This window comes from Denticeps clupeoides, chromosome 19 (assembly GCF_900700375.1).
Source record: "Denticeps clupeoides chromosome 19, fDenClu1.1, whole genome shotgun sequence".
In the NCBI taxonomy this organism is placed as follows: domain Eukaryota; kingdom Metazoa; phylum Chordata; class Actinopteri; order Clupeiformes; family Denticipitidae; genus Denticeps; species Denticeps clupeoides.
This window is the reverse complement of record NC_041725.1, coordinates 301,000-328,193: the sequence shown is the minus strand read 5'-3', so window position 1 is coordinate 328,193 and position 27,194 is coordinate 301,000. Positions and strand designations below refer to the sequence as shown.

The 27,194-nt window shown below is 38.4% G+C and overlaps 2 protein-coding genes across 6 annotated transcripts; one reads left to right on the top strand and one right to left on the bottom strand.

Annotated features, from left to right (window-relative positions):
- Window positions 1-1,775: 1,775 nt before the first annotated feature.
- oaz1a (ornithine decarboxylase antizyme 1a) lies at window positions 1,776-7,523 on the top strand. The gene is given in 6 exon segments (XM_028961889.1): window positions 1,776-1,991; window positions 5,606-5,666; window positions 5,668-5,754; window positions 5,989-6,164; window positions 6,561-6,646; window positions 6,723-7,523. Coding segments are annotated over 6 exon segments (660 nt in total). The 5' UTR covers window positions 1,776-1,872; the 3' UTR covers window positions 6,854-7,523.
- A 3,164-nt stretch (window positions 7,524-10,687) lies between these two features.
- Window positions 10,688-27,186, bottom strand: fkbp8 (FKBP prolyl isomerase 8). 5 transcript variants are annotated; one of them, XM_028962889.1, is made up of 9 exons: window positions 27,059-27,186; window positions 24,073-24,346; window positions 23,794-23,963; window positions 20,032-20,120; window positions 19,693-19,913; window positions 18,298-18,470; window positions 18,026-18,103; window positions 13,757-13,888; window positions 10,688-11,290 (listed from the first exon to the last, which is right to left on the bottom strand). In XM_028962889.1, the coding sequence occupies exons 2-9, from the start codon at window positions 24,344-24,346 to the stop codon at window positions 11,204-11,206; spliced, it is 1,224 nt and encodes a 407-aa protein (XP_028818722.1). In that variant the 5' UTR covers window positions 27,059-27,186; the 3' UTR covers window positions 10,688-11,203. The 5 variants fall into 5 exon arrangements, 3 of the variants coding, with proteins under 3 accessions (XP_028818722.1, XP_028818723.1, XP_028818724.1); XR_003743243.1 differs by lacking the exons at window positions 10,688-11,290; window positions 13,757-13,888 and adding exons at window positions 16,171-16,230; window positions 16,312-16,439; XR_003743242.1 differs by lacking the exons at window positions 10,688-11,290; window positions 13,757-13,888 and adding exons at window positions 16,210-16,230; window positions 16,312-17,801.
- Between the last annotated feature and the right edge of the window lie 8 nt (window positions 27,187-27,194).

The window sequence follows — 27,194 nt, the reverse complement described above, 5'->3', positions numbered from 1 at the left end:
TGCATTTCAAACCCTATCAACCCGTGCAATCCCATAATGCAACAGCACAGTAAATTCTTGTAAAATATTTAAAATACAGTGAAAGAATCTCCTACCTGTAAATGAATTACAGCTAACAGTAAAATATACAGTTTTCACATGTAAAAACCTGTGTAACATGGTGCATTGCAAATTATTGCAATAATTAGTAAAATGGCAAAAGAGTAAATTTCTGTATAATTTTGCAGTTAAAAATACAGCAATTTGTTACAGTGTACTCCTGCAGCTAATGCCCAGACAGGTCCATTTTGGTTTGTAGTTTGTCCTTTTCTTTTCTTTTTTGGATTTGTGATGATTTTTTATTGTGTTTGATTTAATGTGTACCGATAATTTTGTTGAAACAGTTATGTATTGGAATGAAATGTCCATTTGTTGAGCCTTTACATATTGTAACCTTTCACACAGTTATACGGTGAAATTGGATTGCACTGTGAGCTCACCCAACACACATGCAGGTGTTCAGTGAACTCAAAAGAGACTGGACTCACTGGTGTAGGCTGATCTCTGTGAATTGACATTTCATTTGATCTGTGTCAGGGACAATGTCATACATATGCAATTGCAGTATTATGCACTATAGCTGTGATGGGGTGGCTGCCAACCCAGAAGAAGAGAATGTTGCTACTTGAAGGACAGAGCAAAAATGGCAGAAATACAAAAAGGAAACAACAATGATTGCCTGGAATGAGAGCCTTCATCCATATAGGAACACAATGGAGATCTATCCAGACTCCTGTTTAACACAATATGTAGATTAACTCAGAGCAATGCAGAAATCTCACCCCCCCATCTGCTGTTAAGGTCCCCTATTATGATTTTCTTTTTGCCTTTATATCATTCTTAGCGTTCCCCTAATACTGCATCTGAAACCAACCCATCAGAACAGGAATTCAACCCATCAGAATAAACCCATTTTTTCTTCTTGTGAGGTGGAACAAAAAAAAATGGGCTAATTTTCTGTGCTCACTGAGCAACTGCAATGCTTCACACATTTGGAGGATATGACAGTTACTTTTTTAGGGACGTGGTGGAAAATTCTCTGGGTGGAAAAAGCATGAGAAACAGGAGGTAAACTTTCCCCTTATGATGACATAACGGGACAAATTCCAGATCCAACCATCTGAGCTGCTGCTCTCTGCACGGTGACACAGAATGACCAAAGCACTCTTTACACCTTTTGCCATTTCTAGCCACAGCAGGACCATAGACAGGCTAGAGAAACTCGTATCAATGTTAAAAAATCTCACAATGTGAAATTTTCATAATAGGGGACCTTTAACCATGAGGACCAGCACTGGCGTCCTCTCAATAGTGGGCACTGGGCACCATTCTACCAGTCTCACATGAAGAAAAAAAATTACATTAATTTAGAAAAACATGAAAATTACGAACTCTCCGAAGTTCACCGTTGTACTTTGTTTGCAGTTAGCTGGACAGTGTGTGGAGTTTTTATTCAATGAACCATTTCATAGAACAACACCACAAAATAAATTGTCTAAACTTTGTTGAGACTTTTATTACAGATTTCAAACATTTTTAAGTGCCACTTGGAAAATGCTTTATGTCACTGAAGTGAAGTGAAATAATTCTATTCAACGAATTTCTACCCAATCTATAAATCAAGCAAATGAAAAAATAAAGAAATACGCTAATGATATGCATTTCCGGGGTGCCTCTTTTCACGTTCGGACGCCGGCAGTAGATACTGACGTCACTTCCCGTCAGTGGGCGGGGCTTTCTGTGGACGGAGCTGGCTGTATTGCGACCTGTATGAAGTACATTCTCTTCTAGCGGGGGACGTGGAGAGGAGCTACAGGCCTGGACGGCGGCCGGATGGTTAAATCTAATCTCCAGACGATACTGAATAGTCATTGTTTTGTAAGGGAAAAGGAAAGCAATAAATCCAAAATGCCAGTGGTTGACCTGAACAGTAATAAAGCTGAAATTAAAAGGTACGTATGTTGGCTCTAAAACTAGGCCGAATTTTTAGGTCTTAGCGGCCGAGGGGATATGGGGTTTGTTTCATTCTTTCATTCTATGCCATATCTACTATTGCAGGTCAGCTGTTCACAAATAAAGTTATTCGACACCAGTAAGATTACGTTAAATCCGTCCTTAATTTTCAGGTATGGCGAGTACGACCCAAATGTTACTCAGCCTTTTCCTCAGTTTCTCGCATAAGAACGATGTTTATTATAAAGCACGATTTCTGGTTTTTATGCATTTGCTTCTGAAACGTCGAGGCTTCCTGAAGATCTTATAGAATGTTCATGCGTTAGCGTTTCTGCTAATCTTTAAAAACCTCATTTCCGGTGTGTACGGTCAATATGTGGTGTTGGTGGTCTGAGTTAGACGACTGTTCTGTGTTCTGTGTCACGAAGACACCGGGATGCGTGAGAAGTGACTGGCTTTGTTCCAGGCCTCCGATCTGTACTGGTGCGTCATTAGCTGGGTGGCTTTAGTGGTGGTGCTATGAAAGCCGAAGCAAGAATGTTCCAGAAAAAAAGGGATTTCTCCTCCATTTGTTGCGTCATGTTGAGACAGACGTCAGTGTTATTAACACACACAAAATCTCAATCCTACCAGTCGATATACCTGAAGCAAGCAGAAAGCCACCTTGCTCAGACGTTCACATCTTCTGGACATTTCAGGGGTGTCATTAATTCTGAATTTAATTTGGAATTTTATCTTTTGTGTACAGTACAGAAGGGCTTGGTGACATGGCCTAAAAATAACATGGTGGTATTTTTTGCTGTTCCACAATACACCGTAACTATATCTAGAAATGTTTTCTGAATGCTACGTTTAGCCATGCGTTGCATAAAATGATGCACTATACTGAATTTAACAAAAGTGTAACTTTATTTTAAACCAAAGTATGATATTGATAACATTGACAAGTTCTGATGGACCACAGATCTGCAATCGTGGAGAAGTGGCTCACATTTTAACTGGTTGGCCGCCACCTCTCTCAATGAAATCTAAAACTCCGGTAGGTCTTTATCAGCAAAAAATTGCAAGCAGGCAGTTGATACTTTGGATATAGTGTCCTTATGAGTTTTTGATCCTGGGCTTTTCCACCATGCTAACTGAGACAATATGTTTTGTTAATCTTTTTCCATTTTGCTGTAGTATGACTAGTGCATGAAATACAGAAGTCCAAAGTGATCAAAATGAAATAATAAATATAATAGCAACAAAAAATTATCAGATAATTGAACAATAATTTTTATATGCAGCTCATTCTGCTTCATAAATGTATTTATTATTGTGAAATATCTTTTAATGTTCACTTGTCTTATTCCAAAAGGTCCCTTTTTTCAGTCAGCCTTTTAACTTTAAATTCTGTTTTTCCCCCATGACCTTTTTATTCCATAATATGACTTTTCAGCACAATGACTGTCTGTCAATCAAGAGAGACAAGGCAGCACTAGTTGTCATTGGCTGCTCCTTTGCTCAAACATAAGCAATAGCACATGAAGTGTCTCCTGCTGCAATGTGTTATCCTATGCAGTAAGTGGCGAAATAAAACCTAGGCATGGGAATAAAGTTACACGTGTAATAGCGTTTGTGAAGATCATGGCTGCAGGAGAAAAGTCTAATTTCTGAGTTACTCAGAAAGATTGCTAATCGCTTACAATAGTCATTCCCAACATAGAGATCAAAGGTGATCAATTTCATCTGAGCTAAGGTAACCAAAATTAGATTTAAATTTTTAAAAAACCTAGTAACACACCGAATAAAATAATCTGCATAATCCTGTAGGCTGTATATCTTGGTCCGAGCCAGGTCAGGTTTGTCTTCAATTTCTATCATCTTAGTCAGGCTTCATATTATTTCCTTTTATCTTACATATAAACCAGTAATGTTTGGTACGTGTGATGTGGTGGAAGAGGTGCTATAAACCAAATAAATATAGTGTGATGGAAACCCCAACAGCAGTGTGAGACTTTCTTCCTTCCCGACAGGACTATCTTCTCTTTATGCTTCACCAGAGTCCCTGGTGAATCTTTGGCTGCATTAAGTCAGTTGCAGACAAACCTAAGGTCATTTTGACTAGAATAAACCTTTTTTCTATCTTTGTTCCAAGCAGGCTTTGATGCTTTGTTTCTTTCGAGTGCGCTACAATGCACCCAGTGGTCGAAGTGAAACAAAATTTAATCTAGAATAAAATATAATAGGAGGATGTGTAGACTGTGCCTTCAGACAGTGAGGAGTTGTGATGTCCAGCATCAGTTTAGTTGCTTTAGGCTCCGCTCTCTCATGTTCTGAACTACACTTAAGTCGTGTACATAGATTCTTCCTATATTTGTATCCGTATTGTGGAAGTACTAGGCTTGTCACAATACTGAAATCTCACCCTATACTACTTTCAATACTTCAGTGGGAGAGAAAACTTGGTGCTGCACAGAATCTTTTTTATAAATAAAAAATATTTTTAGATTATTAAAAAAAAATTACAACATAAGTCATAATGCATTGAGCAATTAGAGCTGTAATTGGGCATGAAAAGTTAGACTTTCACCCGAGCCCAACAGAATCAAACCTGACAGTACAGTTTTTAATATATTTTTTTTAAGCCTAACTTCCTTTATGCGCACAATGAGTGCTATACTCTGCTTCACTTTCTCATCATTTTCTCATTTCTCTCATGATAATTAAAACTAATCACCTGACAATGGTGGCTTAGAATTGCAAATTGAATAAAAATTTTATTTAAAAAAAATTCATTTAATAAAGCAAATTTACAACATGCAGAACACTTTTTCCAACCACCAAAACAAATGTATAAGCAGCAAATGATAAAGGATATGTACTATAGACCAGAAGTTTGTGTTTGCTGACCAATCATTTGCCACGCAGACCAGACTTGAGCCGAGCCGTGCCAGACCCATTGTGCTGCAGAATCAGTTTTAGTGTTTCTCATGTAAACATTGGGTCCTCCAGGTAGGCCTGGGGAGGGGCTGCCTGTTTAAAATTGCTGGCTATTTCTGTGACACGGCAGAAGCAAAACTGGAATTTAAGTATCAATATCAGTGCTAATTTGTTATTAATCGTTAATAATTTTTAGTATAGGTTAATATCTGAGAATCGATTAATTTTTTCTTTAAAACATGTTTTTACCCTAAAGTGGGACTTGCTCAAAATGATCTAATTTACTGTCAGTATGTGTAATGTTTTATAAAGATGTTTTGAAGGGCAAAATTATCAGGATAAAACATTACTTTCCTAAATTATAAAAGGTGGTCCCAATGGGTTCAGTAGGCTTTTTATTAAAAGCCTACTGAACCCAGAGACATAAGGGTGATAGGGATGCTGAAATGTCTTAAAGAGATTATAATGAAACTGACAATTTTAGTATCTGTGTGTGCATGCACACTCAAAATGATTTAAGATGGACCTGCTTTACATTTGTACTTTAAATTGACATTTTACTTGGCCTGGACTAGAAAGTGTAGTTATTTACAGACACACACCAGCCTTATCTGGTGTGACTTATCCTGGTAGTTTTACATTTAATATGTCTGTGGGTTTTTTTTTTTTTAAATCCCTTTCTTTGGTGCAGGTCTGGTCCCTGGTGCTCTTGGCACAGCAGTAACCTGTGTCCAGGGCCTCTGTGGTGTTCCTGATGCCCCTCTCCCACCCGTGAAGATCCCAGGTGGGCGAGGGAACGACCAGAGGGATCACTGTCTTGCAGCTAAGAAATTATATTCTGTAAGACATGTTCATGGTTACTGATATTAGATTCTTTTGAAGATAAGCTTCTCATTGGTCTTGCTATAGACACTTTTTTGGGTTTAGGGAACTAGCCCAAACATTGACCTAATCATTGACATTGGCTAAAACTTCAAATGTATTTATTTTTATTATTTAAAAAAAGTGCTGCTCCAAACAGGTTGTCCAGGGTTGGCTATTCAGATTTTTACTTTTGCGTATACATGTATGCAGGATGCTCATCTTCTGGTTCTGGAGGAATCTGCCCCCCTGAACAGCCGTGTACGCTTCCTGCACTTTGAGCCCCAGCGTTCAGAGGGCAATGCTGTTGCCTGGAGGGCAGCCTTTAAAGCAGCTAACCTTTACGTGGAAATTCCTTCAGGAGTCCTTCCTGAAGGCAGCAAGGACAGGTGAGTCGTTTTACTCCTGACTCGGTATTCTTTTTTTTAGTAATATCTAGAACTTGGGTTAAAGTATTTGTCATGCTATTTCACACACATTCAAATCACTGTACACTCAAACTCTTTTACTTAATTTGTAAGTAACATTGTAACCGATTGTTATTTTGATATGTTAATTATGTAAACACTAAACATACATTGCATTCCATATTTCTACAATGATAGTGGGCATATTTCTGTGTTTGTTTTTTGAAGAGATTCTGTTCATTCATATACTTTAGATTCTCTCAACATTGATGTTTCAGATAGAACCCTTACTTGGATATGTTCCCATTAACAACTTGTCACTATGTAATATGTAAGAATTTGCATGTTATGTGTGTTGTGTGTTTTGTTTATGTGCAGTTTTGCTTTGCTGCTGGAGTTTGCAGAAGAGCAGTTGCAGGTTGATCATGTTTTCATCTGTTTCCACAAGAACAGTGATGATCGAGGTGAGTGGCTTTATCGTGAACATTTGATTTCCTTCTGCCTCACTCTCATCTCGGTCATCTCTGTCAATGTTTTCAGCATCCCTTTTACGGACATTCAGTTTCCTGGGCTTTGAGATTGTGAGACCGGGCCATTCCCTCGTCCCTCCCCGGCCTGACGCTTTTTTTATGGTGTACAGCATGGAGAGAGACTCTTCCGACAATGAATAAACTCATGCACGGATCTGCACAAACAATTCTTTTATTCGTCTGTTAACATAGAATCATTCTGAGCAAGAACCTTCTCCCCCTTTGTCTGATTTATTTGCACTAGTATTTTGATTTCTAGGTATCACCCAAAGGGCATGGTTAAATTTGATATTTATATGAATGTTCCCTGTTCAACCGACTTAATGTAACTGATGGTTAACCAACCAACATTCCAGCTGTGAACAGTGAAAAGGCTTCTAATCTCATGTTACCGCTTAGTCTGCCACTTACTAATCATGTATTGGTGTAAAGATTTTTGAAATGGTCTGTTCAACTTTGCAAATATGTGACTTTTTTTTTCATGATTGTGTTGGTTTTTCTTTCAATTTTGCATGACTTTCATTGTGATTTTCATAGCAGTGTTTGACTGTAATCTGCATGTCACTGCGCAGAATAAAATGTTTACTCTAGCTAGAAAATTGGTTTATCTCCAACATTTTCTGCCCATTCCTCTGTAGCAAGATAGTAGGTCCATTCAAATAGACTACCAAGGCAATTAAGATGTCCTTAGTAATTGGAGCTGCTCTTTTTTTTTTTTTTTTGTGCATCCTTTTAATATTGTCAGTTGTTATTGGAAAAACTGCATTAAAAAAGGTACTTGTTGTGTGAGAGATTCACACTCCTCTGAGAACAGTCCTTTTATGCCATTTTGTGCAGCAGAATAGACTATGAAGCACAGCCAGTAATGTGGACTGGAGGAAGGCTAGCACTACATCCATTCCCAGGGGGAACTGGACATTTAGCAAGTCTCCAACTTGAGCAGGTGTTCAGATGCTTGCTTGTTCACCTGTTGGTCATGACTAGGATGCTGACACCTTAAAGACCTTAGCGCTTGAAGGAAAACCATGTGTTCCATGATTAATCCATTTATATTTAATATATATAGTGAATATAATAAGGAAATATAGCATTTGAAATTGCTTTCATTTAAATTTCCAGCCTTTAATGAACACATTTCTTAAATAATCTATTCACTTGTCATTGTGAAAGTCAATGAAATGAAATAAGGCCGTTACCAGACCAACACAGGTCACTTCATTCACTCTGTGAAATATGGACATCTTTACTCTGGCCTTTATGAATATATTAAACATAACATCAGTACTTTCTTCATAGTTTTTTTAATGTGTGATCTTTGAGTCTGCATTACAACCTTAAATTAAGACTTAACATTTATTAATATTTTACTATTTAGGTACACTACAATAAAACCATTATTTAGCATTATAAAACCAACTATTAAACTAAAAACCCGGCCACTGGGGATTCATGTCACCAAGTGTTTCACCAAGCTCGTTTTAAGTGGGGAGGGTTGCGTAAGGAAAGGCATCTGCCGTAACTATTTTGCCAAATCTTTGTGTGGACAGCCAGACTGGTTGATCCATTGTTGCGACCCCTAAAAGGCGAATCCGAAGAAAGAAGACAACTTAAATTAAAGAAAGTTTGTTGTTTGAAAGTATTCAGCAAAAATAGCAAACAAAAAAATGAAATGAATAGAATATTGTCTATGTTTCTGAGTTACAGAAATATAAATTGAGAAGCCTATGAACCAGAAGACCCCACTTATTGCCATTGTGTCCCTGAGCAGGACCTTTAACCCTGAATTGGCCTTATTTAATTAACCTTTATAATGGGCCTCATTTAAAGTAAAGTGAAGTGATTGTCACATGTGATACACAGCACATGGTGCACACAGTGAAATTTGTCCTCTGCATTTAACCCATCACCCTGAGTGAGCAGTGGGCAGCCTTGACAGGTGCCCGGGGAGCAGTGTGTGGGGACGGTGCTTTGCTCAGTGGCAGGATTCGAACCGACAACCTTCAGATTACGGGGTCGCTTCCTTAACTGCTAGGTCACCACTGCCATTTATCAATAAGAGTTTATATTACAGAGGAAAAAACACTGCAATTTTCACGTTCAAAATGACTGATGAAATTTTGCAGAATTTACATGGCTGCGCTTCAAAACTGAAATTTTGCGACATGAAGGAACGGAAGGTAGCAAAAAAGAGGAATTTCTCTGAAATCATTACAACCGAGGTAAAGAAGACTCTCTAATATTATTATAATATTGAAGATGTTAATTTAGTCAGATGGAGAGGAATAAAATGATGTTGTTGGCAGTTAAGGTGGAATAAAAGGGATGATAAAAGCAGATCTCTTCAGCTGTGATCATAGCGTGCCAAAATCCAGTTATGAATATGCATAGACTGTGTTTATCTTAGTTGAACTACAACAAAAGTTGTTGCTAAATGATTAAACCTTATCATTGTGGTGACTTGCTTGTGCACTGTAGTGATCTGTAGTGGTTGAGACATACTGCTTGGGATTTTGGGCTATACATAAATGAATTGTTGTTGTTCTTTCATATAATTGCCAGAAAATGACATGGATAGTCACAGACTATTCTATTTGTAAATAGAAATTATGTGTTTTATGAAAATTGTCTTCCTGGTGACAACTTCACAGTTATAATGATGCAATATGTCATCTATTTTTACACACACACAGACACATATAGTCGTGGCCAGAAGTTTTGAGAATGACACAAATCCTGTTTTTTACAAAGTTTGCTGCTTTCGTTTTTATTTTGGCAATTTGCATATACTCCAGAACCTTATGAAGGATGATCAGATGAATTGCAAAGTTCCTACTTGCCATGAAAATGAACTTAATCCCCAAAAACATTTCCACTGGATTTCAGCCCTGCCACCAAAAGACCTGCTTAGATCATTTCAGTGACATATATCTTTCATTAACATATGTGTTAGGAGTGTTGAGGAGCACGAGATTGGAGATCATTCTGTCATGCTGATTGAGTTAGAATAGCAGACTGGATGCTTTGAAACAATAAAGTGTAAAGAGGTCCAGTTAGAAAAAAAAAAGTTGAAATAAAGGTCCAGAAGATCATAACTATTAAGTGTGATATATATATATTTATAGAGAGAGAGAGAGTGTGCAAAGCAGTAATCAGAGCAAAGAAACTAGAATATAAAACTCCACATTCATAGTTTTGATGCCTTCAGTGAGAATCTACCAATGTAAATGGTCATGAAAATACATTTGAAAAGAAAACACATTGAATGAGAAGGTGTATCCAAACTTTTGGCCTGTAATGTATATATATATATACACTTACACAAATATATGTTTATGTATACACTGACATATCTTTTATTTTTTACAACTCACATTCACTTTTCTTTTCTAGGACTATTTATCTGCTTAGTATGTGCAAGTTTTGTGTAGATGGGGAGGAAGTGTTTTATGTGCAAGGTTTTCTTGATATATGGCCTAGGGATAAAGTTAATTGTCCGATGCTTTCACTTTGGATGAACTCCATAATGAATGTAACATTTATGTGTGAGGAGCAGTACTTTCAGTTGGAAAGCAGAGGAGAGAAAATACCACTCCCATTGTGCTCAAATCAAACCGATACTAATCACAACTTAGCGATATTTTGGATAGATTCTCACATCCCTAGCATCTGGGGGGCTGTGTCTGCCCGTGTAAACGAGTCTAACACTAACACACCCACATGCACACACACTCAAAAAAAAAAGGTGTCTAGCACTTTCTAACAATTCCCCTGCATGTTCTATTCTTGACAAGTTAGGCCTTATCAGGGCTCTTAGTTTTGTAACTCAAATCTATAGAAGCTGAATGAGAATTGCTGGTGTAAAGCATCTGCAAAGTAAAGTAAAGCGTGGGGAGTCTGCTTCCTTAGTTGCTATGCCACCACTGACCCCAGCTACCTGATCACAATAAAAGATATTCAATTGCAAAGTAATCATACTACAAGAGGAAACCAAAATTTATTTAGCTGCTTCTCCTATGCACATTCTGCCTGGTAAATGCAATGGATTTATGTCACAGAAGTAAACAAATATAAACAGCATCCTGTCCACCATATACATAAGTCAAACATTTAAAAAGTGCTAAATATCTACATTTTATTTGCAATTTATTAAAATAACAATATGATTTAGGGATTTACAAAGGCTAATAACTCACATCCGGTTTCAGTTAATTCTGATAGCATTTACAGATCAGTACACACTACATCATTAACAAAGAATTGATTTAGTGCAGAAATTGTACAACTCAAAAATAGCAGACAAAAATCTAGCCTCAAATATAACATGAACTAGCATGTGACAATCTCTCTTCTAGTTAATTTTAGCACCAATGAAAGAAAATGTACCCATTTGGTCACCCCCACAAGGTGCATTCAAAGATTCTGAAACGAACAACTCATAATGAGTTCAGAGGTCTGATCCATCACAAGGGTGCTTCATCAAGTAGCTTCATCCTAATTTCTTGCAGCAATGAAAACAGACAGAGCTACTCCTCCAATGGCCATGGCTGTGGCTCCAAACAGCCATTTCCAATTTAGCCCCTGTAATGAGAAAAGGAAGATTAGTGTTGACATCAGAGTAGCTAAAATCAATGAATCACTTTCATTTTTAATTATGGCATTTATCAGACACCCTTATCCAGAGCAACTTTACATTACACACCCAAAACAGATGACCAAATAAGAGATAGAACAACTTTTTTTCTATCACATTAATCTCTACATTTTGCAAGTAACTGACCTGTTTCACATTTTAGAAGGCTGGTTCATGCTACCAGAGGTGAGAAAAGTATTGAAAATATGTACTCATGTAAAAGGACCCATCTAAAAATCTAGTAAAAAACTGTTAATTTAAAATTTACTTGGAGTAAAAGTTACTTAGTACTTAGGACTAGTCATAAATCCACTACAGTACTAGTTGTTTTTAATTAAATTTTAGGCGATACAAAGTATATTCAGACAACCCCATAAAACATTTTTAAGTACAGATGGCAACAAAAGTACCGGCCGTTACAATAAAAAAAGTATCCAAAATTGTGAAAATGTTCAACAGTTCCTTATTAATAAACTGTGTTTTTTGTCCTTTCTATAGCAAACAGTTGTACAGTATATCAGTTGTCTTTACTGACAAATAAGCACACTGATAGGAGATGAAATAAAGAGTTCTGCCCCACAGAATTCTACAGTATTAGACTGTAAAACTTGTTCAGTTTTAGCAATGTAATGTATGGAATACACAGGCAAAAAGCATATACAGTGCATCCGGAAAGTACTCATAGCACATCACTTTTTACACATTTTGTTATGTTGGAGCCTTATTCCAAAATTGATTACATTACAGGGTGGTAGTAGCCTAGTGGGTAACACACTTGCCTATGATCCAGAAGACCCAGGATCAAACCCCACTTACTACCATTGTGTCCCGGAGCAAGACACTTCAGTGTCTCCAGGGGGGACTGTCCCTGTAACTACTGATTGTAAGTCGCTCTGGATAAGGGTGTCTGGTAAATGCTGTAAATGTAAATGGATTAAATTCAGAATTCTACACAAAACACCCCATAATGACTTCGTGAAACGTATACTTAAGGTTTTGGCAAATTAATTAAAAATAAAAAACCGAGAACCTACATGTACATAAGTGTTCACAGCCTTTGCCACGAAGCTCAAAATTGAGCTCAAGTGCCTGCTGTTTCCCCTGATCATCCTTGAGATGTTTCTGCAGTTTAATTGGAGTCCACCAATGGAAAAAAAAAATTGATTGGACACACACCTGTCTATATAAAGGTCCCACAGATGACAAGTTAATGTCAGAGCACATTAGGAGAAGGACCGAAGTCAGGGAGGGGATCATGGTTCATCTTTCGGCAGGACACACAGGTAAGAGTGGCTCCAGGACAACTGTGAATGTCCTTCAGTGGCCCAGCCAGAGCCCAGACTTGAATCTGATCGAACATCTCTGGAGAGATCTTAAAATGGCTGTGCACAGATGCTTCCCATCCAACCTGATGGAGCTTGACAGGTGCTGCAAATAGAAATGGGCCAAACTGACAAGGATAGATGTGCCAAGCTTGTGGTATCATATTCAAAAATACTTGAGGCTGCAATTGCTGCCAAAGGTGAAATCAACAAAGTTTCAAGATTAGAGCTGTGAATACATATATACATGTGATTTCTCAGTTTTTTTACTTTTAAGTAAACTTCTTTCATGCTATTATTTGATGTGTGAAGAATTCTGAGGAAAAAATGCATTTAATCCATTATGGAATAAAGCTGTAACATGCACTATGAATACTTTCCAGATGCACTGTATAGGCTAATCTACTTACTACCACATGCTTTCAGGCTGCATGCCATAATATTTTAGGCTACAGACACTCCGCATTGAAAAACTGATGCTAATTTTCTGAGCAACATTCTCTAACAGCATTCAAGTTGTCGTTTGTGTCAAACTAATTGTGAATTTGATATAATATTAAAACAGAAGATGACTTAGTCTGTGCTTGAAATGATGCTCAGATCTTCATTTATTTTCATTAAAAATGGCAGAATTGCAGGATACCTTTTCATTGGTTGTTGTGTTGCATTTTGCCCAGATACAATAATGCTAATTTATGATTGGCTGGTAATTGACCTGCTCTAGGACCCAGCGCTTGTTTCATATTGAGGTGCTGCATCTGAGAAATACGCCGCGCACAAACACCTTTTTTCCAATTTAGTGAGGTAAAATACTTGGGTAAAAATGTACTTCAGTAAAAGTAAAACGACCTACTTAAAAAAAAAAATTTACCTCACAAAAACTACTCAATTACATTAACATGAGTAAATTTGTTACTTTCCACCTCTGCATGCTACACATTCCACCAAGTTTCATAAAAATCACACATATGCCTCCTACACATAGACCTTCTTGATGGATGTAATTAAACCAACAAGGTGGAATTCAAACAATGAGATATGGAAACTATGTACTATATAATTCCATTTATATAGTGAGTAAGAGTCTCTAACCCAAGACTTGAACCGTTGTGGCTGTAGGATGGCGTCAGGGGGGTTGCCAAGCATCTTCTTATACATAGCCTGCTCCATACCCTTCTGCTCTGAGTGTTTCTTCACCAACTTCGATAGCTCTGTATGGATTGTCTACTCCAAGAGGAAGAGGAACATTGCAAAATCAATGTACATGCATATCATGGAATCACACAGAATAGTTATACATTACAGCAAATGGTAATTAAGTATTCTGAGGTGACTTCTGCTCTATCTTTTTTGTTTAAGCAGGTACCAAAGCAGATCATTGATGTTCATTCTCTAACCACTCAACCCCCACCCCCTTCCTCTATATGTCCTCTATGCTGACTTTAAAAAACTATTTAATGAAGAGAAAAAAGAAGACAGATTTTACTTTTACACATTTTCATGTGGTGTGTTACTGACAGGCCAGGAGAAAAAAAAAACATTTGTAGTGCTATGAGGCTACAATTCTCCTGAAATGGAAGCAGGTCATTCCCACAATACAAAACCAGCACTGGACAAAGATTTGGCACTCAGTCACTGAGTTTACACCAACACTCAACATAACCGAGCTCAGTTTATGAGTCATTTTCTAAACTCCCGGTAACACGACAATGTCATGTTGTAGATCTCTGGACACTCAGAGACGGAGAAGATCAGCCTGTTCCTTTCTCTGCTTCTCTGTATGGATGACAACATTTCATCATCATTGTGTTGCATAAAAAGGGCTTCACAGACAAGGATATTGCTGCTACTACCAATTCGGTGGCATTTCAGGTTGGTTGAGCAGGACTGTGAAGAAAAGTGAATGTGAAAATAAAGTGATTAACCATCACCCTTGGTGAGCAGTGGGCAGCCATGACAGAGCAGTGTGTGGGGACGGGGCTTTTGTTCAGTGGCACCCCAGAGGTTGATAGGGAATCGAACTGGCAACCTTCTGATTAGCGATAAGTTGCGTGGAGTTGTATCAGTTGTATGTCTCTGTGCGCTTGTGGTGGAGGCGAAGAAGGTTGCAGCTGCTGCGAATCCCTGGGCCACCTCTGCCCTTTTCAACTGTTTGGTCGGTGGCTCAGTCCCTTCCCCCACTCCCTGTATCTGACGTCAGCAAACAGATTGCCCTAGTGCCACCTTATCAAGGAACATAGATGGATACATATTTTGTGTGTTTAAACTCATCGCCACCGCTCTGCAGTGGCCTCACAAGGTTTGGTTGATGCTGTTCCAGTGCAGGTTGGTGGGCAGAGCACAGTAAGGTGTGTGAGAGGCAGTACAGGAGTAACTAGGTTTTAGTCCAGCAGACCTGGTGTTCGAACATGTGGAGAGATGCCCATTACATTTACATATTTTACATTTACAGCATTTATCAGACGCCCTTATCCAGAGCGACTTACAATCAGTAGTTACAGGGACAGTCCCCCCTGGAGCAACTTAGGGTTAAGCGTCTTGCTCAGGGACACAATGGTAGTAAGCGGGACTTGAACCCGGGTATTCTGGTTCATAGGCAAATATGTTACCCCTAGGCTACTACCACCCACTAAAACAGCTCTTTCAGCATTGTGAGCAGTACTGGAGGCTCGGAGTATACGAGGTGCAGTGCGAGGTGTAATAAGGGCTGTGAGGTAGGATGGTGCTACTCCATGTTTGGCTTTGTAAAAAAAAAAAAAAAAAAAAAAAAAAAAAGTGAAGTTAGTGTCACATGTGATACACAGCAGCACAGCACACGATGCACCCAGTGAAATTTGCCCTCTGCATTTAACCCATCACCCTGAGTGAGCAGTGGTCAACCATGACAGGTGCCCGGGGAGCAGTGTGTGGGGACGGTGCTTTGCTCAGTGGCACCTCAGTGGCACCTTGGCGGATCGGGATTCAAACCGGCAACCTTCTGATTACAGGGCCGCTTCCTTAACCGCTAGGCCACCACTGCCCCAAAGACACGTTGCTCCAGGTGAGGCCAGCATCAGTATTTTGAATCTGATGCGTGCAGCTACTGGGAGCCAGTGGAGGGGACGTAGCAGAGGGGTGGTGTGGGAGAACTTGGGAAGGTTGAAAATCAGTCGTGCTGCTGCATTTTGTAGTAGTTGTAGAGTTCGGATGGTACGTAGTGGTAGACCAGTTACAGTAGTCCAGTCGTGAGATTACTAAGGACTGAACCAGTAGTTGGGTGGCCTGGGTTGACAGATAAGGGCGGATTCGTCTGATATTGTAGAGAAGGAATCTACATGAGCGGGAAAGATTGCTGATGTGAGTCGAGAAGGAGAGTTGGTTGTCTTTTGTTACTCCCAGGTTGAGGGCTGTTGTAGAAGGAGAGAGCTGTGAGTTGTCCAGGTAAATAGCAAGATCCTGATGTGGTGAAGAATCTGATGGAATGAATATTAGTTCAGTTTTGGTTGGACTGAGTTTGAGATGATGGGCTGCCATCCAAGATGAAATATCAGTTAGACGTGCAGAGATTTTGGAAGCAGCATGTAGATCTGAGGGAGGAAAAGAGAAGAGGAGTTGTGTGTCGACGGCATAGCATTGGTAGGATACTCCATGTGAGGAAATGACCTCACCAATGATCTTGTGTAGAGGGAGAAATGGAGAGGAACTAGTTCTGAGCCTTGAGGGACACCAGTGGAGTCCAGAATTCAAAGCCTCTTCAGTATTGACAAGAGAGTCTTGTGGTTAACGGTGTCAAATGCTGCAGAGAGGTCGAGGACAATGAGTACAGATGACAGTTTTGCCAATCTGGCCACATGTATGTTCTCATAAACAGAGCTGTCTCAGTAGAATGAGCTGTTCTGAAGCGAGACTGGTTAGGATCCAGGAGGTTGTTCTGTGACAGATGATGTGATCTTATCCCAGCTGCATTTTTATTTCGCACATCTTACGTATAAGAAAGCCTCTGATGACACTTTCCCACTTCATCCAGTTATGTTCCATTGCAGACTCACATTGTACAGCATGGCAATTCAGACAATTGCCACCTTTTCCTTAAGGCAGCATGCATATTGTGTAAATCGTCAGAAGTGAGAGTTAATAAAGATATTATTTGTTGGAGGATAGTTTGGCATTGCCGAGATCAAGTCCCTGGAGCTCCCCATGTTTGGTAGTCCCAGATGGAACATATAGGTTATGTACAGATGATCTGTGTTTGAATCCAATCACCATTCCATTTCCCACTACAGCAGATTGAAAATGGCATATAACTTACCTATGACCTACTTTTCAGTTAATGTAATAATAATGAGGTATAGTTACAAAACACAATATAACCACAAGCGCATTAATCAAGCACCATGTGTCAAATGTAAAGAAATGGATGTGTGCAGAATGATTTTACCAAATGTAGCATCCATTGAAACAGTCAGCCATATGATTCCTCTGCTCCTTTGAGAGAAGACCCCCCCCTGCTTCTCTCCAGCACACTTAAAGTGCAAGCTAAATGCATATATGAATTACAGCAAATGGATGTGAATTGGAGTTTTGTTCAGACATCACTAACCTGATCAATCACTGTTTTTGGTAGAAATTATATTTCTACATGGCAAATAATTTACTAGCAGATGCACAGTATAATAGAAATCCAACAGATCCAACAGTCATGACATGCATGCTACTGATTGTGTAATCGTTATGTCCTGGCGGGTCCTGGACGTATGCTCCCACATTTGTGTGGTTTTCTGTTTGTGTGTGTTTTTCCTTTTACGCTGCCTTCGTGGGGAGCTCCACACCAACCTGCTCTACCTACTGCTACTGATAGGATATTCACTAAAATTCACTTTTCTCCCATGTCTTTAAAGGAATAACACACATTTGAATTTTTTTCATGTTTTGATTTGGAATAGAATGTGTAGTGTTCCTAATCCATTTGTATGTATGGAAATAAGGATGTAACTGATTGACATTTTAGCAAATCAGAAAGGTTCTCTGTATGGCCTGCATGTGCTTGTATGAATGCTTGACAATGTCGGGGCTCCTTAAGAGATGACAGATGGTGTTTCTGACCAGGGCATCACTGAGCTCCTGCACAGTTGGTGCAACCGAGCAGTGTCAGTTGGACCTAAACCCAAACCAGTTCCACATCTTAGGTTGTAGGTTGTAAGACTAAAGACATGACTAACATAGAAAGTAAAAGTAAAATTAATGACAAGAATTGATTGAGAGAGCTCACAACAGGTCTGCCATCTATACATGAACACAATTCAACAGCAACAAATGCAAACAGTGCACACCAAGACAGGTGTGCACCTGCACCTCTTTTCTATTGGATGTGAATATTATTACCTTATTACTTGGCTCCAGCTTCAGTGCTCTTTTTAAAGTTTGAATGGATTCTGCATATTCACCCTGCAAGGCCAACACCTACAGACAAAATGTGAAGCTAAATTTATATGCAGCACCTTACGGCAAGTAACTAATTTGCATTAATACAAATATTTGTTACAATCTCACTTTGAAATAGTTACATTTGTTAAAGTTGCAATGTTTGAATGTCATCAACAGAGCTAAACAAGGTCAAAATCTCATCTATATTGCTAATGAAAAGGTGGCAGTACCTTGCCCTTGCGGAACAGGGCTTTGACATTGTCCGGCTGGTGAGTGAGGACAGACACACAGGACCTCAGTGCAGCCTCGTAGTGCTCCAGCTTTAGCTGGGCAGCAGCCATATTATTCAGACACTTCACCTTCATCTCCAGAAGCTCTGCCTCTTCTTCAAAACTGATGTCAACTGCAAGAGAATAGCACTCTAAGCAATCTGCTAATAAGATAAAGAGTCAATCTACATAATTAAGTAGGTTGCATATACTTTAAACACTGGCCTACCATAGTTTTTCCTAAAAAATGTCTTTCTTATCTTCTGCATAATTCACACTCTCCCGCCTAGACTGACTGGTTTACACTTGCAAGCAAGTTTGTGTTCAAGGTGATGCAAGCTTTACATGAGTGGGATTATTATGTTTTTAACAAGACATGCTTTGAGTGGTGTATTTTGTTCAAAAGGTGTAGAGAAACTGGAGATAACTAGTTATCTAGTAAATACAAACTGCCTACATGCAAAAAGGAAGCCATATTTGAACATGGTCCTGAAGTGCTTTTGTGTACTGTGGGCCGAGACTCATTTGAAATGGACTGTTTTCAAGTGGGGAAGCGGTCCATGGTCAGACGAGTCCAGATTTTACATTGTTGAAAACCACATCCTCCAGGGTAAAGGGGAGTGGGACCTTCCAGCATGTTATCAGCGTTCAGTTCAAAATCCAGCAACTCTGTGTATTTGGGTGGTAGTAGCCTAGTGGGTAAAACCCTAGCCTATGAACCAGAAGACCCAGGTTCAAACCCCACTTACTACCATTGTGTCCCTGAGCAAAAGACATTTAACCCCGAGTGTCTCCAGTAACTACTGATTGTAAGTCGCTCTGGATAAGGGCGTCTGATAAATGCTGTAAATGTAAAATGTATTTCACCACATACTGCTAACATTGTAGGTCTATGACAAAATATCTTTGTCAACACACCTTTTCTACATGATGAAGATTCTGAGTAGTTACTTTGTCCTTTTTATTTTATTATACTGCCACGAAGAAGAGCGACCAAACTGTTTTTCATTGTTCCTATTTTGAAATCTATACTAAGAATAACATTTTTAAATGAACTCATTCTAATTTTAATTTCTCAGTTTAAACAAATGTAATGTTATCTATGTTGTTGTGAATAAAATATCAGCTTGCATGATTTGAGTCTTTTAGCTTTTATTTTCTTAAAATTTAAAGAACCTTTGATTTGTTCTAAATGTTGATTTGCTTTTTCCTCTGCATAAATTAACAAAATCACTTTATTTATGTTAATACTCATACTGTTAATAAAATACGCTAATAGCAGTAGTACTAAGTAGTATATTCTCCTGCACTCTAATATTAAAAGCATGATGAATCACCATGGATGGACTACCTCACCTTTAGAGCTGGTCTCAGCAATCTGGAGGGCGATGCTGTACGAATTGACAGCAAAAGTATAGTCCCCTCGCTGGTAGTACATATTCCCCCGTTCACGCTTGACTCCTGCTAGGGTGACCTTCTCAGTAGGGTTCATGAGCTCAAAATCAGGCGAAGCACCGGTAGACAGCAGCTGCACATGGAGCGTCAGATCAGCATCAGGGGGAACACGTAGAGTCTCGCTGCCACACAAAAGGGAATCAGAGACTTTCTTGGTTAAGGACTACAGTGATTTGGTTTCAGAAATGTGCAGCCCTGCATGAAGCAAATACCCACAGGAAACTGATACAGTTGTACTACCTGCCTATGACTCCAAAAGCATATTTGGCACTTGTTTCTACCAGAGCCTTCTCCCCAATCTCCATCAGCTGCACCACCAGGTCCAAAGCCTATGAACACACAGAAACATGCACAAGCACCGAAATCCAGATTAATACATGTTAATGTACATTAGGGCCAAACGATTATTCGAATAACTGGAATGATTCGATTACAAAAAATATTCGAGGAAAATTCTTTGCCTCGAGGCTTCGTTTAATTCATCACCAAAGTCCATCTATTATCGTATCGCTCCCGCGGAGCTACACAGTGCAGAGCTGCGCAGCACCGGAATCACTGTTCTACACGGACTATTTTAACTGACATGCATTTCAAAGATTTAAGGAGGCGCGATTTGTTGGCGGAAAATGAAGATACCGGTGTGCGTAATAGGCATAAAATGTCTGAAGTGTTTTATGCTGCGTGGACAACATAGTTCCGTGTATACACTGTAAAGCGGACCTGGCTTACCATACAAGTACTTTGTCAAATCTACAGCACCTTAACCGAAAATATCCTCACGTAAACCGCACTTCTCCAAGTGGACTCGGAGCTTCTACAAGGTATCGTACTTTTATGATTGCTAACTAACTTTAGCGCTTCTTAGAACGTACATGATTTGTAATTATTTGTGTTATGAGTCGATGTGACGAGGCAAGATAAGGCATGAGATCTCATTCATTTAATTCATCCCTCCCGCCCGTGCCACACACACACACACTGATAACACACCTTCACCATATATAAGGTAGTAATAATAGATGCAACAGATGGACAAATCTACATTCATTAGCATATAGATTTACTTTTGGGCGAGTTTATAGCATTTGTTGTACATCACAGCGGAGCAGGCTTGCACATGCATTGCACACACATGCACTAAGACTAATTCTCTCTGTCTATTTTGCACATAACATTGCACAAAGACAAACATTCTACCTACCTACCTCATGTGGATACAACTGGAAACTGAACTGTATTGTTTAAGTTGGATTATTAGTAATACTTGAATTGTTTATTTATAGTTTGTTTTTACTATTTTGTACCTTTATACGTTTTTTTTTCTCTTTATTCTCAGATGGGCTATAGCTGGGGGTACACCCCTTTTTCCTTATTAAACTAAGGACAAATAGGCTAACCTATGTTTCATTTTTTTTTCATGTATATCATGAATGTTTCACAGAAAGATTGATTAAATGGACTTAGTTCTGGAGCCAGTAACCCAAAGGTTTTAAGCTTTGATCTAATAAAAGTATTGAGTTTGAATAATATTTTTTGTGAGGAATAACAGCCAATTGCTTGCTCATCTTAAGAGGATTTTCATGTTGCATAACACACTATTAATAGAGTTGTTTAAAACGCAAAAGTATGAGTTATCCGATTACTCAATTAATCAATGAAAAAAAATCGACAGAATACTCGATTCCAAAAATATTCGATAGTTGCAGCCCTAATGTACATAGTTAACTTTATTACTGAACCTCATACCAAATGTACACAACCAATATTACATAACTAATTTTACACAATGGATGTGTGTATGTTTCACAATGACTGAATTGGCAATGTTTATCACAGATTTAAAGAAATATCAAGAAAGAAAAGAAGCAGAAATCCAATTTAATTTTGGTTCCTGGTGCCTTCTCTAATCTGCATTATTACAGTCTAACTCCCTGCATTATTGCAGTCACCCGTGTCTGAACATTATCCTAGGTCACCCCTGCACCTTCAGACAACACAGACACTGCTGTGATCACAAAGCATGATTGAAAGAACGGCTGTGTGTCATACACAAGTACAAAAGTGTGACATTAGTCTGCAATCTCACTTCATGTTCCGGTCAAACATGCGATGCTGTTCTGCAAGAGAGGTTCCTAAGATGCATGCTTTCATCTGTTTACTTATTCTAACCGGATTTTGTCAAATACTGTTAAGGGATTGATTGATTGATTGATTGATTGATTGATTCAGAATCCCATCATTGGTCATCAGATGTAGACCCATATATTTACTGTGGGAGTTCAATGTGACCGTTGTTTAAATACAACCAGGGCAGAGGTGGAACGTAACGAAATGCATTTACTCTCGTTTCTGTATTTCACTACTTTTTGTGAGTATTTTTTAATTTAGTTTTTTCCAAAAAGTGGGAGTAAAAAAATTTTTATGCAGACGAAAAATACGCCTGAACTGAAAGGAAATTGCGCAGGCATTCACATGAGGCATATTTCTCAGGCCATGGACAGTAGCGCCTCACCATGAAACAAGGCATCTCCTCTGGGTCCTAGAGCTGGTCAATTACCAGCCAGTCAAAAGAGAAAAGCAGTATAGTATCTGGGCAAAATGCAACACAACTACCAATGAAAAGGTATCTGGAAATTCCTTGAGTTATTCTGCTACTAATAATTACATATTCCAAAAATGTGGTTGACCCCAACAATAATGGTCTGAGCATCTCTTCAAGCAAAGAGTAAGTCTGAAACAGAATTGTGTCTCAAGTATGATCAGAAGAAATAGACAGCACCGAGTGTCACAGCAAAGGGTATGAATACTTAGGACCATGTGGTATTTCAGTTTATCTTTGTTAATAAATCTGCAAAAATGTCAACAGTTCTCAGTTTTTCTGTCAATTGGGTGCTGTTTGTACATTAATGAGGGGAAAAAAATACTTTAATGATTTTATGAATTATTTTTGCTGTACAGCCTAAGTTGTGTTTATTTTTGTCAAATTGCATCATTTATAGGTCTCACTAAAACCTATTCTTAACCTTATTTCTGTAAATCTTCATAAAATGCCAATTATTGTTATAATGGTAATTCCCATAAAGCGTTTGTCAGCAAATCGCTATTGTTTTATTAAGTAGGGTAACCTGACGTGTGTGCGAGTGGAATTATTGGTAGCCTCTGTGGATTGCTCCAACAAACCAGTGCTGCAAAGAGCAGTAGTGGCAATATTCTCTCACCTCATTGGTCAAGGCTGAGCTCAACATGCTCACCTTTTTGCACTTCAACTTAAACGGACTTGTGAACTGCTGTAATGTAGACAGGATTATTTCTCTGACAATAATCACGCCACAAAATTTGCAATCGTTGCAACTCTAGGCAGTAAAACAAAATACTGATTAGACTTAAAATGTAAAAATTATTGCTTAGACTTTAGAAAAGATTTTTATTTTACGGCATAGACTAAATTAAGATAATTATTCAATGTGCCATTGAATGATTCTGCAATATCACAGCATTTATTCATTATTCATTCACTGAACAGCAGGACCACTATGCAATTTCTTCTCCAGCTCAGATTCTCAATGGTGTTAATTCTCAAAGGTCTGAACTCGGTGGTGGCCAATCCAAGTGTGAAAATGATTTCTCAAGATCACTTTCGCAATTTGATCCTGATTAATCATATCATCGTCATCTTGCCTGTGCCATCTTTGCTTTGTTTTCTTTTTGGACAGGTAGCATATAATATATGTGTGTGAGCATATACTACTAGTCCTAACTACATTTCACACTTGTGCACTAAAGTAATTACATTCAAGATGCACGCAGTACAACCATTTCAACACAGAAACAAAACAATTCAGAGATTATCAATGAAAGACGGAAATTACCATGTCCACGATGAGTCTGACCACAGCTAAATATACACCTTGCAGGTGACAAAAAACAATCTTTCAATTCAATTTTTTTTGGCTTTATATTCATATTTTATACATATATACAGGATGCAATATGATACAGTACCTGGATGACATCACCATCACCAAGAGTGAAACTCAATCCAAGCTGCTCCTCCACCATGATGCCATCTGACAGAAAGCTTTTAACATTTATCTGGACAATCTGGCCCCTCAGTGGCCGGCTGTCTGGCCCCTGCCCAGGTTCAAGAACTTTCTTCTTCAGATGTCCATTACCTATAGAGTAGAGAATTAGAATATTATAAAAGAAACATGAAAAAGAACAATCAGGTAAAACTACTAATATTGAAATGAAAAAGGTCCTCAGGATCTAAAGTTGCAGTACCAAGAACATCTTGCCATTCATCCTGGGTTGTGGATACTTCAAGAGTGGTGTCTTTAGTTCTTGCTGGCTCTCTTGAGTGGTGTTCCTCCTTACTCTCACCTCCACCTGCATCCTCCAGAGGAGGAAGGTCATCACCACTGCTGTCCTCATCTGCATTATCCAACATCTCAAAGTCTTCACCAGAGTCTAGCAAGGAGGGCTGAGATGATCTCTTCACTATGGAGTCACGATTCTTGTGATCGCCATGAAGAAAAAATTCTTCTTTGTCTCCCATCTTAGTCAAAACATGCAAAAAAGGTTATTTTGTTATTTTGCATTATACATATTACACCTAGATAAATTATATACTGGAAATCAGTAATGTATACTGAAGTACTTTTAGCCACAGAAATAGCAAGATGATATTTGGAGGATTTATCATCTCAAAAATACACATGAATTTATGAGGGGCATCGCCTGAACTGGTACTTACAAAACCTTTTCTGAAAAGCAATTGTGAAAACACAATGGGATATTACAGGAACCATAATCATACAGCACTTCAATTATCTGCACTTCAATTATTTGAGATTGTTGGATGCAGTATATATGCCTATCATGGGTGTTCATGGCTTATGTATATGGAAATCCAAAGTGTTCATAATTCAATAAAAAAACTGACAATTAAATAAAAAAATACATATGAATAAATAAGATAATTGTATATATAATAGCAACATATTGGTTATTGATACCATGATGTCGTATTCATTAATTTAATTCTGAACACTTTGGAGTTCCATAGTTGTGGTCTATGCTAATCCACTGGGAACACTAAACATCAGAGCAAAAACTACACATGGCAGATCTCCAACTGCAAATTTTCATATATGCTTTTCACAAACAAAAGAGATTATAATAAAATAATTTGATGAAAATCAAATTAGATCAAGGACACAAAAAAATAATATCTGGTAACATAAATAAAAAAAAAAAAACATAAATACCGTTTTTTTTTTTTTTTCAGAACAATGTTTTAATAGTACTAAAGTTTAGTATCGGAACTGAACAGCCTGAAGGTGTGCAATTACTTAGTCACACACTTTCTCAGCAGGAACCTTCCACCAAAAGTCATTGATGCCGAGCTTATTTTTAAGACTTTATATGTCACACAGACCCACGCCACAGTGAGATTAAAAAAAATAAAAAATCAATTGAGTTTGAACAAGTCATAGAGGGTACGGGGATATGTTTAATATTGATATCAGGCAGTTCTGGGCCAATAGTAAATTGCGACCGTAGCCACCTTCCCGCTTATTGCAATGTAGTGCCATTTCCCCGCGACGACATGTCCACGCTACAGCAAGTGTCATTTTTTAATATTGCAAACACAAGTAAGGTATGGAAAATAACTGAACATTGAATGACAAATAATTAAACAACTGAACAAAATATTACAATATCAATATATTGAAATGAGTTGTGATGAACTAAGGTGTTAAGATGTTAAATCAACACTGTCTATTAGTGTTATATGTTAATATTAAAGGTTTAATATTAGCTGCTAGTCGCTACCTTAATGACATCTGCTTCACAGACATTGAAATGTGATGTTAATAGTGAATTGGCTAACGATAACCTGTGCACCAGATAAATTAACATTGAATGCTCCACCAAAAGTGGGTGGTCATATTCTGCCAGCGTCATCTTCTGCTGCTGATAGGCGGGTCTTGTTTACAGCAGTGGTATTCCTCGATAGTGTTGCATACAAATCAGAGTATTGAATTTGACAACTCTGTTAGTGTAGCTGTATATGACAGAACTTTGGTGCTAGCTGCAGCACAAATAAACAGACTGCATGAGGCACTTTGTAATACTGTGCATGGAAAGTGAAGTGATCACAGCAAGCACAGCACACACAATGAAATGTGTCCCCTGCATTTAACAATCACCCTTAGTGAGCAGAGGGCAGCCATGAAAGGTGCTGGGGACGCTTGGCTCAGTAGCACCTCAGTGGCACATTTATGCCATTTAACAGACGTCCTTAACCAGACTTACAATCAATAGTACCCCTGAAGCACTAATGGTTACGTGAACCGGCAATGAACCAGCAACCTTGCGATTACGGGCCCATTTCCTTATGCTAGGCTAACCACTGTGGGATAGATTCTAGAATTTTATGGGCTAAGTTTGAAGGAAAAAAGAAGATTATCTTTAAGTAGTAAAAGTTATCCATGAAACTATAAATATATGAAATGAGGCACATCTACCTCATTCCCTTGCAAAATTGGCAAGAGGTACATTTAAAATTTTGAATGTAGTTTGTCAAAATTGAATTTAAGCAGGAAAGAGCACAGATTTTACATTTGTGGTCTCATTTCTTTTCTTTTATGTAGAGATTAAAGTAGAGAAAATGTAATAAAATTACCAGTATACAGCAGATGAGGCCAGATGAGCTTCTATGCAACCATGATACCCAGTAAAAACAGAACTGATTTTTCTGAAAGTGGTGCTAATATTTCGCAGATTTGATCATTTATTGTATTTGTTGATTCTGTTAGCTCGTGTGGGCATAGTGAGTATTTATTCAGATATATACGATAAAATATCAACAACTCTACAAAAAATGTTCACATAGATGCCGAAAAAGCAAGTATTTTACTGGAAACGCAGAGATAAAGACTCATTGAGCCACTGCATGGCTTATTAATAACAACTATCGATTTAACATTATCAAGAGGCTGACGTACCAACGAGTCTAAGCTCTCGCCTTCCGATTCATATGACCTTTAAGTATTTTTAAAACAACATATGCATTATGGCCTGTTATTCAGAATCACTTTCTAGAACCTCCTGGTAAGGGTTTGATTCTTTAGCAAGCCAGCTAGCATCCTTGCCTTAAGCAGTTAATAGAGCTCCTGGAGTTAAGATTTAACCGGAAACCTTTTCTTTCTGTATTCGGATATAATGGTTTTAAATGCACCTTACCGAGATGTCAAAAAGTTACCTTAATCAGGAACGTCTCCGTTATCAACACACATTTGCTAGGAATGCTGCAAGTTATCTACCTTCCGCAACTGCGGTGGAGGCATAGCAGCGTTCTCATAGGCTGGAACATTGTCCAGAAGTGTTCACGTCACACT

Excerpts from the sequence above, each read along its gene's own strand:
- fkbp8 (XM_028962889.1), bottom strand. The coding sequence starts at position 24,346 with ATGGGAGACAAAGAAGAATTTTTTCTTCATGGCGATCACAAGAATCGT. Across the intron at positions 18,471-19,692 it reads TGCTGAGACCAGCTCTAAAG|TTGACATCAGTTTTGAAGAA; the intron begins GTGAGGTAGTCC and ends ATTCTCTTGCAG. Across the intron at positions 13,889-18,025 it reads AGCTGGAGCCAAGTAATAAG|ACAATCCATACAGAGCTATC; the intron begins GTAATAATATTC and ends CTCTTGGAGTAG.